This window comes from Xiphophorus couchianus, chromosome 14 (assembly GCF_001444195.1).
Source record: "Xiphophorus couchianus chromosome 14, X_couchianus-1.0, whole genome shotgun sequence".
Lineage (NCBI taxonomy): Eukaryota > Metazoa > Chordata > Actinopteri > Cyprinodontiformes > Poeciliidae > Xiphophorus > Xiphophorus couchianus.
In genome coordinates this window covers 9,595,697-9,608,452 of record NC_040241.1, presented here as the reverse complement: position 1 = coordinate 9,608,452, position 12,756 = coordinate 9,595,697, and the positions used below count along the sequence as shown (strand labels likewise).

The window sequence follows — 12,756 nt, the reverse complement described above, 5'->3', positions numbered from 1 at the left end:
ACTGGTTCTTATACTGTTTCTTCCAGGTCCACAAGATGAAGTCCACGTTTGTTGATGGGATTTTGTCATGTATGAAGAGCAAGGTGAGGCAACCACTGGTTTCATGTGGCAAATCTGTTCAATGTCACACCATTTATGGCTATACAACACATTTGCAAAGTTATTTGCTCACTTTTATGCAAAAAAGAAGAAATGCATCTTTTTAACTTTTTGGAAGCTCCAATGCTTTTATTTGAATATTACTTGAAAAATCTTTCCTAACTTTTAAAGGATTAGGCCTCCATCATTATAATGATGTGGTAACTCTAATGCTGTAGACTCGTCTCATACTATTTATCTCTATGTCAGCTTTATCTATAGTACTTTATAAACAAAGTTTCCCTAAAGAGCTGCATAACAAGATGCAATAAAAACCAAAAGCAGTAAAAAATAAGCTCATAAGAACAATAAAATAAAACAGTGAAGGTAATACAAATACAATTAAAACTAACATAGCACAGTGGTAGATTATTTCTGTAGAACTTAATAAAATAGAGTGATAAAATTAGGATATAATGCTCTGTTGGAGTCTAAAGCTAAGGGCCAGCTTTTTTATGGATTGCTAAATTCCTGCATAATTTAGAAGCAGCAACCCGAGAAGAAGCAGCTACCTCTGCTTTTCTGTTTGGACCTAGAGACATCTAAAGGCAATTTGTTGCTTCACCTCAATGTTTATGTTAATGTAACATGATCCCTGAAATAGGATGTTGTTTGGAAGAAACTTAAAAATCAGCTATAAAGTCCTATAAACATGTGACAAACATGAAGTGGCGTGAGGCCAACTCAATAATATATTTACACTTATGTTCCTGTAAGCAGTGGCACACCGGGGATGCAATAATCTAAATGTAAAAACATGAAAAAATCTGCATCTTTAGGATGCAGATTTCCCCCCAGCAGGAAGGTAACACATTAATAAAAGCTACCCTTGAAAACTTAAGTTATTTTTAGTGATTTAAAGAGAATTTTTTATGTTTTAACATGTTTATGTTGTGGCTCAAAAATGGTATATTAGTGGTTTGTTCCCTCAAATACAATGACTTCCACTTTGATAAACTTTAAATTTGTAAACTTTTTAATATTAAGGCAGTTGAATGAAGGTTGAAAAAAAATGAGAACCGTCACTGTTGAAAACCCCCCAAATATACAAAATACCTTTTGTATATTTGGGTAATATTGGCAAACGAAGGGAAGCAATATATTCTGAAAAATATCCCAAATGAAGCATATATAACCCTAACGATAACCCTTTAAAAGAAACAGGGTCTGGGGTAGGGCTGTGAGGAACTCCGAATATAATTGGTGCAGCTTCTGAAACATGACTGTGTGAGCTGCGAAGCTCTTATAAATAAAATTAGACAAATTCAACAAGAACAGTTCCTATAATGCCCCCACAATGGTCCAGCTGTGCCATCAGGTGCCAGAAGCATCACCCAAGTCTAAAAGCACCACAATTATTGAGTTCATGGAGAGAGCTGTTAAATTAAATTATGTAAAAAAAAGCATTTAAAAAATGGCAGTTTCAGTGCTGCGGTAGTTTTTGAAGCCAGACTGAAACCTTTCATCAACACTTTCCCCCTCAAGAAATGTCTGCACCTTTATAAAAGGCATTTTAACAGAAACCTTAGAAATAAAAGGGATTTTAGAAATTACACCCTGTAAGCACACGCTTACAGGGTGTAAGCGTGTGCATCCCGAATTAAGCTTTGAATTTTTTCAGTAAAACAATAAAATAATTTCAAACTCCTCCTTAAATAAACTGGAATGAACTATATCACCGACAATTTGTAATAGCAAAGCAATGGAACCCCATGTATGAGATAGTTCCCCAAAGCTGTCGCACTCCTTTCCTGCCAGTGTTGTATTAATTTGTCAGGAAAGTTCTTCATCTGACTGTCTCTTCACATGGGCCTCAGTCAAACCTCACATATGGGAGCAACAGCTTTTGTTTGTCAAATCTGTTGTTGAACCTTCAAAGGCTGCCTGTTTGGCTGATGGTGAAAGTGAATCATTTGGTGGCCTTTAAGCCAGAGCAGGCAGCAAACCCGGACAGAAAAAAACATAAAAGAGACGCATACAAATCCCTTCCTTTACATGTGTGGCTTTATGCAGTGGCAAACCTAACCCGGAATTAGAAAGAAATGAAAGTGGAAACAAACAAAACTACTCAAAATATAAGTGTGTTTTAACAAAGTTAAAGCCTGATGTGACTTTTGATAAGGCATCTTATCCAAATATTACATTTTTTTCTTCAATTTATGTTGCAGTTAAATATATGTTACATCACTTAACGGCAGACTTGATCATTATTATGCTAGAAGTTCTGCTTCTTCGTGTAACTGGATCTACAATTTCCAAATTGTTCAAACTGGGCATGGTTGATGGCCAAAAACACACTAATCTACAAACTGATGGTGGCTTCAGCTGTTCTTCTCAGTTTGAACTGGAAAGCAATAAGCTACATGGAACAGTTCTGGGTCAGACGTCTTCCTGTTTGATTTGATTACTATCACCTTAACTTTGTGTATGTTTGTGTCCATTTGAATACATCAGAACTACATTTCTTCTACATGGCACCAGACGAGTGCTGTGACTGGGAGAATATCAGCCAAACACCCTGTAAGTACATGGCATCTCTTATGATTCCTCTCTGTCTTCATGTGTTGTTGTCGTCTGACTGAGTGGAGCTTTCCATGATGCTGAATCTCAGCCAGCAGTAGACTCTTATTGCATTGTAGTTGTGAGATCTTGCAGAATATACAAGAAAATATCTTAATATTAAGATATTAAAAGACTTAAATATATGTAGCAATTAGAATGATATGAGGGCGAAATAAAACTTTGTGAATTTAAATGATATGAGGTTTACTTGAAGTCTTTGTTTTTTATGACACAAGAAAATCGTTAGTTTTGAACAATTATGTAAATAAAGCAGGGAACATTTTGTACGCTGGAAATGTAATTTTGTTGTCACCTTTTAATAACTTTTCAGAGTTTGTTTCTGAATGTCTATTTTTGTTTTTTAATTGAATAATTAGTTCAAAATATGGTGACAGACGCATATGTTTTTGCTTTTATAAGGAATAAAAAGCTGAGGGTTTCAGTGAGCTGTATTTATGATCCAGACAAGAACAGAAAGTTTTAAAATTACAAATGTGTCTGCGTGTTTCAGAAAGGGAATAATTCAGACTAACAGTGGTGCATTAAAATGCTTTTTATGGAGTCAAGGAAACTGTGCTGTTGAAAAATTCATTATTATTCCTTGAGCAGACACAGACTTGTACATACTTCAAAGAAGTGACAGTTTTAAATAGTTTGAAAAATATTTCCAGCACTGGTGACTGTTCCTTTACCTTACCTACTCCCTCAACCCTCCTAAATTATTTTAGAAATTTGCATACAGAGCCTCCAGAAATGTTAGTAATCTGTGAAAAAGATATGCAGGAAGCCTGAAAATACATTCGTCTTTGGTTGCAGTACCATAATCTCACAGAACATTTTAGGGATCTTGCATTAAATCTTTTAGTGTATTTATTCTCAGTAGAAAAATGTCTTTTTACTATAACATCTGTGACTTAAGTATTGGGACCTTTAACAATTAAACTATTTAAGTTAAAAGGTTTACGATTATCAGAGTTTCTGGGAAATTTTAATTAATAAATCATGACTTTTTTTTCATTTAGCTATTAAATTACTCTACCATAAAAGATCAATTAATTTCAAGGCTATTTAAACATCTTTGCAATTTCTGCCAGTTTCAATCAGCGATTGGCACAAAAACCCTCATACCAGCACCAAAAAAAGTGGCTTATATTTCTTTAAATTGACCTTTCAACTATGCACAAAAACACAAATAGAGCAAAATACTTAGAAAATAGTGCATTGCAAGAAATTAAAAAAGAACAAAAAAAAGTCCAAGTTCAAGTAGAACTTTGAAAAATCTCCAAACAGCCTAGAGAAAAGTCACTCTAAACCACTTTACAAATATTACAAGGAAAGTCCAGCGTCTGAGATACAAAATACTAAGAAATGTTGGCGCTCTATATTTTATCACAGTACTGAATATCAAGAGACAACTCGGGCACATGCCGTACATCTTTTCTACTTCCACTAGAAAGCCTGACCACTCCTACCTGATATGTGACGATCGATAGCTCATTTCTACATTCCCCAGGTGTCAGGGTCCATTAGTTCCTTCACTTTGTATTTTAGCTCTCATCTGAATGAAATGCACATCTATTTCTGTGTGAAGCTATTGGACTTGTCCAATCTCCCTTTGCAATTCGTGAGCAAAGGAGGTGTAGAGTGAATTGATTGTGCTGCTAGTAAATGATTGATGTGACTGCTGTGGTGTAACACCGCTCTGATTCTTCTCCTAAAACGCAAATATAGCAATTGATTGATCATCACATTAAGGTTGTTTGCTTAAATGCTTGCATGCAGTAATTTATGTGTAACTGTGTTGATATGAGCAAGTCGGTTTGATCATGGGGACTGAGGGTTGGGATTTGATTTCTAATGGATTTTATAATAAAATAGAACAGCTGTGCAACTAAATTATCTGTGACCAGATTTACTTAAGAGTCTATGTCTTTTTTTTTTTTTTTTTACTAGTTTTTGTTTTTGATTTTATTTTAAATTCTGAGCCCCTGGTAGTTGCATTCAATTCAAGGTAAGAAAGGCGGCAATATGCAAAAAAAGATTTTGTTCTTTCCCTTTAAATTAGGAACAAAATAATTTCGTAATCCTGAGTCTGTGTTGTCAACACAGAAACCATTTGTAGGTGAACAGGAAAACTGTAGAGAATTATTGGATGCTAGATAACATTTTATTTTTCTTTCTTGAAAGATTAAGAAAATCTTGTTGAATCTTAATTTGATTATTACAATAGGTTCAAATAGAGAAGTAGTTTTTTAATTACTACAAATACTATGTGGATCTACCACAATTGTGAGTAAACGTAAATCCTTGTATGTACAGTTCAATAAAGCACTAAGCAGTAGAAAGCACTGCTTATTGTTTTCAGTTTTTATTTGGAAAACAGAAAAAATCTGTCAATTTAAGAGTTAAACTAAAAAAGAGAGGATGTGCAGCCAGTCCCTACTCACAGATTTAGTTCAGATGCTAATATGAAAATGAGGAGAATTGAAGTGGGATGTGACTTTCATCTGTTATGAGTATAGTCGAGGTAATCCCAGTCTGCAGTAAAAGCAGAGGAGACATAAAAGCAGCACTGTGAGAAATCTGTTGTGCTGAACAGAGAAAGAAGTAGGTCTGCGCAGAGCTAGCTCATTTTTTGATCTAAAAAATGGAAAATGCCATGCAGTCTGTGTGATCCCCAGTGGTGGTAATATCTGCTGGTGCTGTGCACTTCTTTTTCATTTCCTTTAACATGTTAATCTCTTGTCTGCTATTTTGGTGATTCAGTATATGTTTCTTTCGCAGTTATAAACTTCTAGTATATGATTATTTGTATAACTTTCTATGTAGTTTTTTTCCCCTTTCCTTCTCCTATTCATTCTTTGAGTCCGAAGAAGACAAACATGACACCTAATTCCTCCTTCTGCTAATTTTCTGTCACAAACTCAACAGTATTCTCGCCCCTGAGTCGTTTAAGTAGGATACCACTGTTTCATTTGTTTAGTTTTTTTTTTGTTCTTTGGCAGATTTGCACAATTTGAGGTAATCCCAGTCTGCAATACCCTGGGATTACATTACAGTGGAGATATGTGACAGATTGATGTACACTGTATAAGAAACATAACTTTTTTTTTACCTTTCCTGTGTGAGGCTAGTTAAAATTACCAAAAGATTATTTTATTGGGGCCTGCCATAGCAATGCAAAGGAAATGCCTTGCCAAGAATGGAAGACACCTATTATTCTACACCTCAAAATAACTGCGGCTTCCTTTCACCGTTATGGTGGCTCGTACCGCTGTGTACCCCCTCACAATATATATACCAAAATGTGCAGCTAGATCTCGGCATGTGGGCTATTACTTTTGTTGGCATTTCGAGTAACCATGGTGACAAGCCAAATTCAAATCAAAACAAATCCTAACTGACACTGTAAAAAACCCACATCTTTAATATGCTAACATTAGCATTTTGGCTAATTTTAGCTTACTGAATGGAATAAGTCCATGTTAGTCAACATGGTTGTAATTCTCCACATAGTATTGAGTACAGGTTAGCTAAGCCTAGAATTGTTGCTAATTTTTTGCATCAGAACCCCTGATTTGGGTCCAACTAACGGGCACACTTTGGCAGGCCCCGTTTAAATTTCTTCAGAAATTTTACAGTATTACTTGTTATTAATTTGGTGTTAAGTGATGAGGGTTTTTTTCTGGTAACGAACTGCCACAAAGTATACCGGTAAGTAAGATTTTTACTTTTGTGTTGAATGCCTGTCTTATAATATATTTACCACCAATGACAATAAAAAAGATAAGATAGGTAGTATTTCAAAAGAGCAGAAGAAATCTTAGGTTTTTTGAACAATAACGATATTTGTTGTTAATCTGTTGCTAAGAGGTAATTCATTTTCTGGTAAGCAAGTGCCACGAAGTAAACATCTGATTTTTACTTTTGCAAATATTGCCAACTGTAAATATCTTGTGTCTAAGCAGATAAGCAGTATTTCAAAAGAGCTTATGTTTTATAAACAATAATAATACTTGTTATTAATTTGGTGTTAAGAGATGAGTGTTTTGTTTCTGCTAATGAACTGCCATGAAGTATAACACAGATTTTTACTTTGGTGTTGAATGTCTGTTTTATATTTACCACCAATGACAAAAAAACAACAAGCATTTTCACTTTTCTGCCAAATTCACCAAATGCACAATTCTTGTTAAGTAGTATAAGATAAGTGGTATTTCAAAAGAGCAGAAGAAATCTTATGTTTTTTGAACAATAACAATGTTTGTTGTTATTAGCCGTTGCTAAGAGATGACCACATTCTCTGGTAGCGGATTAGCAGTAGCATTTTTCCTAAAATAAGATATTTAGCCATTTTTATTATTTATTAGCCATGTGTAGCACACTGAAAGCTGGCTTCCAACAGGGCACACTTTGGCAGGCCCTGTTTAAATTTCTTCAGTAATTTTCTAGTATTAATATATTAATGAGGAATCTGAAAAGTGTACCCAAAGATGAACCAGATTTGTTCACAAAAGTTTTTCTTGATATCTTCGCTTTTATTTTTTCCTTTTGATTTTCCCATAACATCACATAAGAAAGAAACATGTTTAAATTTTTTCCCTTCCTAAAACACAGACACCGATCTGCCTCAGTATTACTTAAATGTTGTAAATTAATCAATCAGAAACTTGCAAAGCATTGAAATCATCATCTGGGCTTTCTCACATATTTCAAGGGCCTGATAGCAAGAAAATAATAATTTAAAAACATCTTTAAAATATTCTTATTATTCTGGCATTTAAAAAAAATAGAAATAAGTAAAGTGGAACAGGAATATTTTAAATATTATGTCAGTGAGAAAAGTAAAATGCTATGTATGGTTTTACATAGTGCATGTAAATGTCTGCATTCAACAAACTTGTTGTTGGTCTACAAATTGGATAAGTTACATCTGATAATTCAGTAGGGTCATTAAGGCCAGGATTGATGATTAATGCTGTCTGCTCACATTGAAATCAGCCAACATTTTTCTCAATGTCTCGTCTGAACAAGACCTCCAATAATTTATGCAAATGGCAAACTTCAATTAATACACAGGGATGTTCTATATTCTATTCAATTTTAGAGTTCAGTATTTTGCAGTAGCTCATTTGGACAAGTCGACAGAAGTATGTGTTGATAAAAAACCCCACAAGCTTCCTTTTAATGAACCGCTCATTTTAACTAAAGCGCCTAAAGACCAGAAGTCTTTCTGTGGGCTGAGCAGATGGATTTTAGTGGGTGCGGTGTGTATTGGTGTTGCTAATTCGTGCGTGCATACTTGTTTGTGTGCATAGTGTGTGATGAGTTATTAAAGTGGCACTGTGTAGATTGAATTACCCCACACCAACTGAGGGATTCAGTTAACCCCATCTGTTTAACAGGAAAATGCACTTCTGAGAATCCATCTCAATCTCACTGCGGACCTGATTTGTGTCACATATATATTCATGGTGATGCAGGGGAAAATTTATAGTAACCCTTTTACTCAGTTTGTGGTCACAGATGGAGTGTAGTCATTACTAGATCCACTAATGCATCTATCTTAACCCATCAATTCTTGTGTGCATACTTGTTTGGGTATGCAAACAAGTATGCACCTAAAATTACAAAAAGATGCTTTGAAGCTTGTGGCAAAATGCAAAATATTTTGTAGAGTTTGGATATTTTTTTAATGCAGTGTCTCTTGCATGTTAGAATACCTCCTTATAATGTATAGGGAATCAGTGCTTAGATCATACTTACTGGAAAGCATGTTTTATTAAATAACATGCATTCAAAATCAAGTTGTAAATGAGGAAAAACAAAACTCGTCTTTTTGAGCACATTGTTTTGTCTGTGGATGATACAAAAAATATAAATAATAACAAACTAGATCAACTTTGGAGAAATCTTGAGCAAAATCCACATTGAACAGAGAAAAAACGAGCACTTTGTGATTCAGTTGAGCATCTCATTATGGCTAATTTGCACACTCATTAGCACAGGAACAATATCACCTGTGGTTTCTCTATTTGCCTTCTACCTGCAAATGATTCTAATTTCCCCAAGCTGCCATGAATATTCCAGCCAGAACAGACTCAAAATCGCTATTCTTCACTTCGTCAGCGCAAGCAGATGGTTTGAAATGATGGATCATTAGTTTGGCTTTTTGGAGAAGCCAGTCGCTGCGTCATTAGACCATTGTGAGCTGTTATTAGGGGAAAAGAGGGAATAACATATGCAAAAACAATGGCTGTTAAAAACCTGTAATAAGGTGCTGATTACTGCCAGAGGTGGAAAGGCAGCTTACAAAACACCAAACACATCTGCATGATTAAGAGGCTATTTCAACACACACGCACACACACGAGGCAGCAACTTACGCCATTGTGTTTGGCAGTCATAGCTCAGACACTTTACCGAGCACCATGTGTTCGAGTGCATCTTTCCGACGGGCTAATGAAGTGTTTCTGGCGTTTCTGTAAAATAGAGGGTAATGCTTTCAACAAGTATAGATGTTAGCGCCGTACATCTGAGACACTGATGTAACTGGAGGGAAGATGAGAGCATCAAATGCGTAAATAACGTGAGTGTGTGTGTCTTCTGGCTTGGGGTGTGTTAAAAATGTTGAAATGTTTGTGCATTTCTGCAGATGTTTGTTGTGGTGAAGTAATTGAGTGTGCATTGCACCCTATATGGAAAGATATGAAATAATTTCTTCACACAAAAGCGTGAGAATGAAAAACATAAATGATCAATTTTTTTTTTCACGCTGTTTTCTTTTTTCATTAAGCGTAGCCACGACTAAAATTTTACTAAAATTTAATCAGTTGTTATTCAATATGGAGGCTAAAGTGTTTCAAATGTCTTAATTAAACCATCAGCATCTCATCAGGTTCTAATTTTTTTTGATTCAGGTGTGTTGAACCACCTGAAACCGTGCCGGACTTTTCACACGTTACTCTAGATCAGGGGTGCCCAAGTCCAATTCCCTAAAGCTACTGTCCACCAAACTTTTTATTCATCCCTCCTCTAACATTCCTGAGTCACGGCTGAATTCCCCCATCAGCATTCAGTCATTCAGCTGAATGCTGATGACAGGAGGTGTGTTGATGAAGGAATGTAAAAGTTACAGGATGGCAGCTCTTGAGGACTGGACTTGCTGACACTCCTAATATAGATCAGCCGCAGTCTGGGGACCACTCATTCCACAAGCTTTTCTAGAGGATTTAGTTTTGCGGACTGAGATGGCAATAGAAGGTGGTTAATGTGGTGTCTGATGAACCATTTCTGTAGCAATTTTTACAAAAAAATGTCCATGTACTTCACAGCGTGACATAACCTCCTCTTTGCCTCGCTCTGGGTATGACTGCTTTCTCACATGTTTATTCTGTTTCAAACAGCATCCTCCTGCGTTGTTTGCTGTTGAAAACTCAATCTTAATCTCAATTTTACAAAATACACAAGTTAAAATACCAATAAGACAATTACATTTGGTTGGACTGAAAAATGCTTTTCCAGCCATTGTGCTATTAAACAACAAGTTGTGGTGCAGATAGTGTCAAATAGTTGCTATGGAGATTTAATGACCCCAAGATGCCCTTTTCTTCAGGTCTCTGCCAGTGGGCTTTGTAGATATTTTTTTCCCTTCCCTACCATCCTGTTTACTTTGCACAGTAACAAGATAAATCCAGGCCCTTAAACAGTTTAGAGGACAAAAAGCTGTGAGCCTTTGTCTAATGCCATATTTACCCCAGGGAAACAGAAAGTTGTGGATTGCTAATTAGATTACTTAGTAGCATAAAGTCTAAATTAGAAGCAATGCTTTAGCTCAATTTATTTTAAATTCTTTATTAAGAGTACTAATAAATTTTTTTTCCACTGGTGAGTTTGTAAAAAACAAACAAGCTTTTCCTTATGTAGGATTTTTTTCTGCTCTCAATATGTGTACTCAATCTAAACGTTTTTCTTAATTTTCCCCTTTGTGAATGTGCGGCTTCTTTAAAGGAAGAATTTGTGGGAAGACTTTTTCACACATCTTTGTCAGAGGTGCCAGTAAATTAGTCCATGTCTATATATAGTTCTAATCAGTGTTGATGTCTGTGACTTTGGACATTTCTGCATTGACTGGATTGGTTTGTCCATAAATAACGTTATATTTATGGACAAATCATATGTATGTGTATATACTTGTGAGAGATTTATATTTCACCAACAGTTCGATACAAAATCCCACACTTAGCTTGTTTGCTGCGCAAACTTACCTTTTATATTCATTTTAAATGCCTTCTTTTTCTCTCTACATACATACACTGTAGTCTCCATTTGGATTGTTTGATTGTGTTTCTTTTCATTGTGTCTTTGATTTCTTCTTCATCTCATCGTCCTTCTCCTTTATTTGAACTTCCAATCTCAATGTGTTTTTGTTTGCGTTTGCATCTTTGCTGTCTGATATTCAGATCATATTGTGCATTTGAGACCGTGAGATGCGTAAGGAACCCAAACACAGAACACTCACATCATCTTGCCTCGCCATAATCAAACGAGTTCAGCCAAAAATAGAAGCTTTTATCCTGAAGAACTGAATGTCTGAGTTGACTGCCTTGCAGGTAATTTACTCTGGTCTACATCTTGGATGTAGTGTGAATGTATGTATTCCCATTGATTTACGTTCTTGTCGCTGTGCAACACAAGTGGAGAAGTTAGTTCTTACATACTGAATCACTTGTTAAATCACAGGACTGAAAATCCATACAGCCCAACGCTCACAAACCTGTAGTGCCTTTCAACAGAACCCGAATGTGTGTGAGTGTGTTTATTTCTTTTGTGCTTCACAGCGGTATTTGATGCCCAGTCGTTCCACATCCTACTTCTCTGTTGTCTTTATTGGCAAGCACTCTTTCTGCCCCGTCTAGTAAATAATGAATAGGTAGTGGAAGCAAGAACATGTTTCTTCTTCTGGATCTCACACATTTTTGATGCCTTTGCTCCCACTATATATTCAAACTGAAGAGGTGGCTTTACACCATGAAGAAAAACACAGTTTTGCTTTTATCTATGTGGTCTCTGTGCCTATAAGACTTTTTTTTTTTTCTTTCTCAGGTTTCTTAATCTATATTAATCTATCATGAGTCTGATCGGGTGTATTCACACAGGTTTAGATGTCCTTCCCATCTTTGAAAGTGACCCTAAGCATCCTAACATCACTTTATATCCCCATTCTCTTGCTTTTCGTGTGTGTGTGTGTGGGTATGTGTGTGCGTGCATGTGTGTCAGGGTTATTTGAAAGGGTGGATAAAATGGGATTAACAGGGATTGAAGTGAAAGTGCTGAGTTTGAACTAGTTCTTTTTCTGCAGTGCATCAAACTGGGGGCATGCATGAACATTTATGTGCAACAGAAGCTTTATCATTTTAGTTCTTTATCCTTCTGTTTAGAAGAAATCCTGAAAAAGGTGTTGAATGTTTTAACAAGAACTCAGATTGCTTGTTGGGTCCAGGTACATTTAAAGAAATAGCTTTATATAATTATTGTACCCTTTTCCTCTGTTGGTTGTTCTAATCTCCATTTAAGCCGGAGTACTCTGAAATTTGTCTGAGTGTGAGAGCTGATCAACCTTTGAGTGACCTCATGCTTATAAATGGAGTTACATTACCTCTTGACTGTACAGAAGAATAGGAGTAGACTGGATTAGATTGTGCAAATTATTTTGTGTCAAAGCATTTAGAAAAAAAAGACACGAACCAAAGGAGACATACGGCTTCTTTGCTTCAAAGTTTGTGGCATTTAATTAATGTTGTAAAATTGTCTAAATAGACTTCAAATCTGAGTCCACGCCAGGGCTTTTCGAAATGTGGGGCGTGTCAGAATAAACCAGAAAAAGTAACTGCGGACATTTAACCAACTTCACAAAGCTTCTTCACCAGAGACAAAATGGGTAAATTTTAATACCTTAAAGCTATGGTGAGTAAGAAGACTGAGTCTGGGCCAAACAAAATGTAAAGGAAGAAGGAAGTATGGTGATTATTATTTAATGTTGGGATTTTAATAGGT

At 35.7% G+C, this 12,756-nt stretch overlaps 1 protein-coding gene across 1 annotated transcript in view; it reads left to right on the top strand.

The window, feature by feature from the left end:
- Positions 1-12,756, top strand: part of poln (polymerase (DNA directed) nu) — a 47,660-nt gene that overhangs the window by 14,231 nt on the left and 20,673 nt on the right. Inside the window, exons 15-16 of the mRNA XM_028038834.1 lie at positions 27-83; positions 2,593-2,658. Of these exons, the coding sequence (XP_027894635.1) occupies positions 27-83; positions 2,593-2,658 (123 nt within the window). The remainder of the gene's footprint in view (positions 1-26; positions 84-2,592; positions 2,659-12,756) is intronic.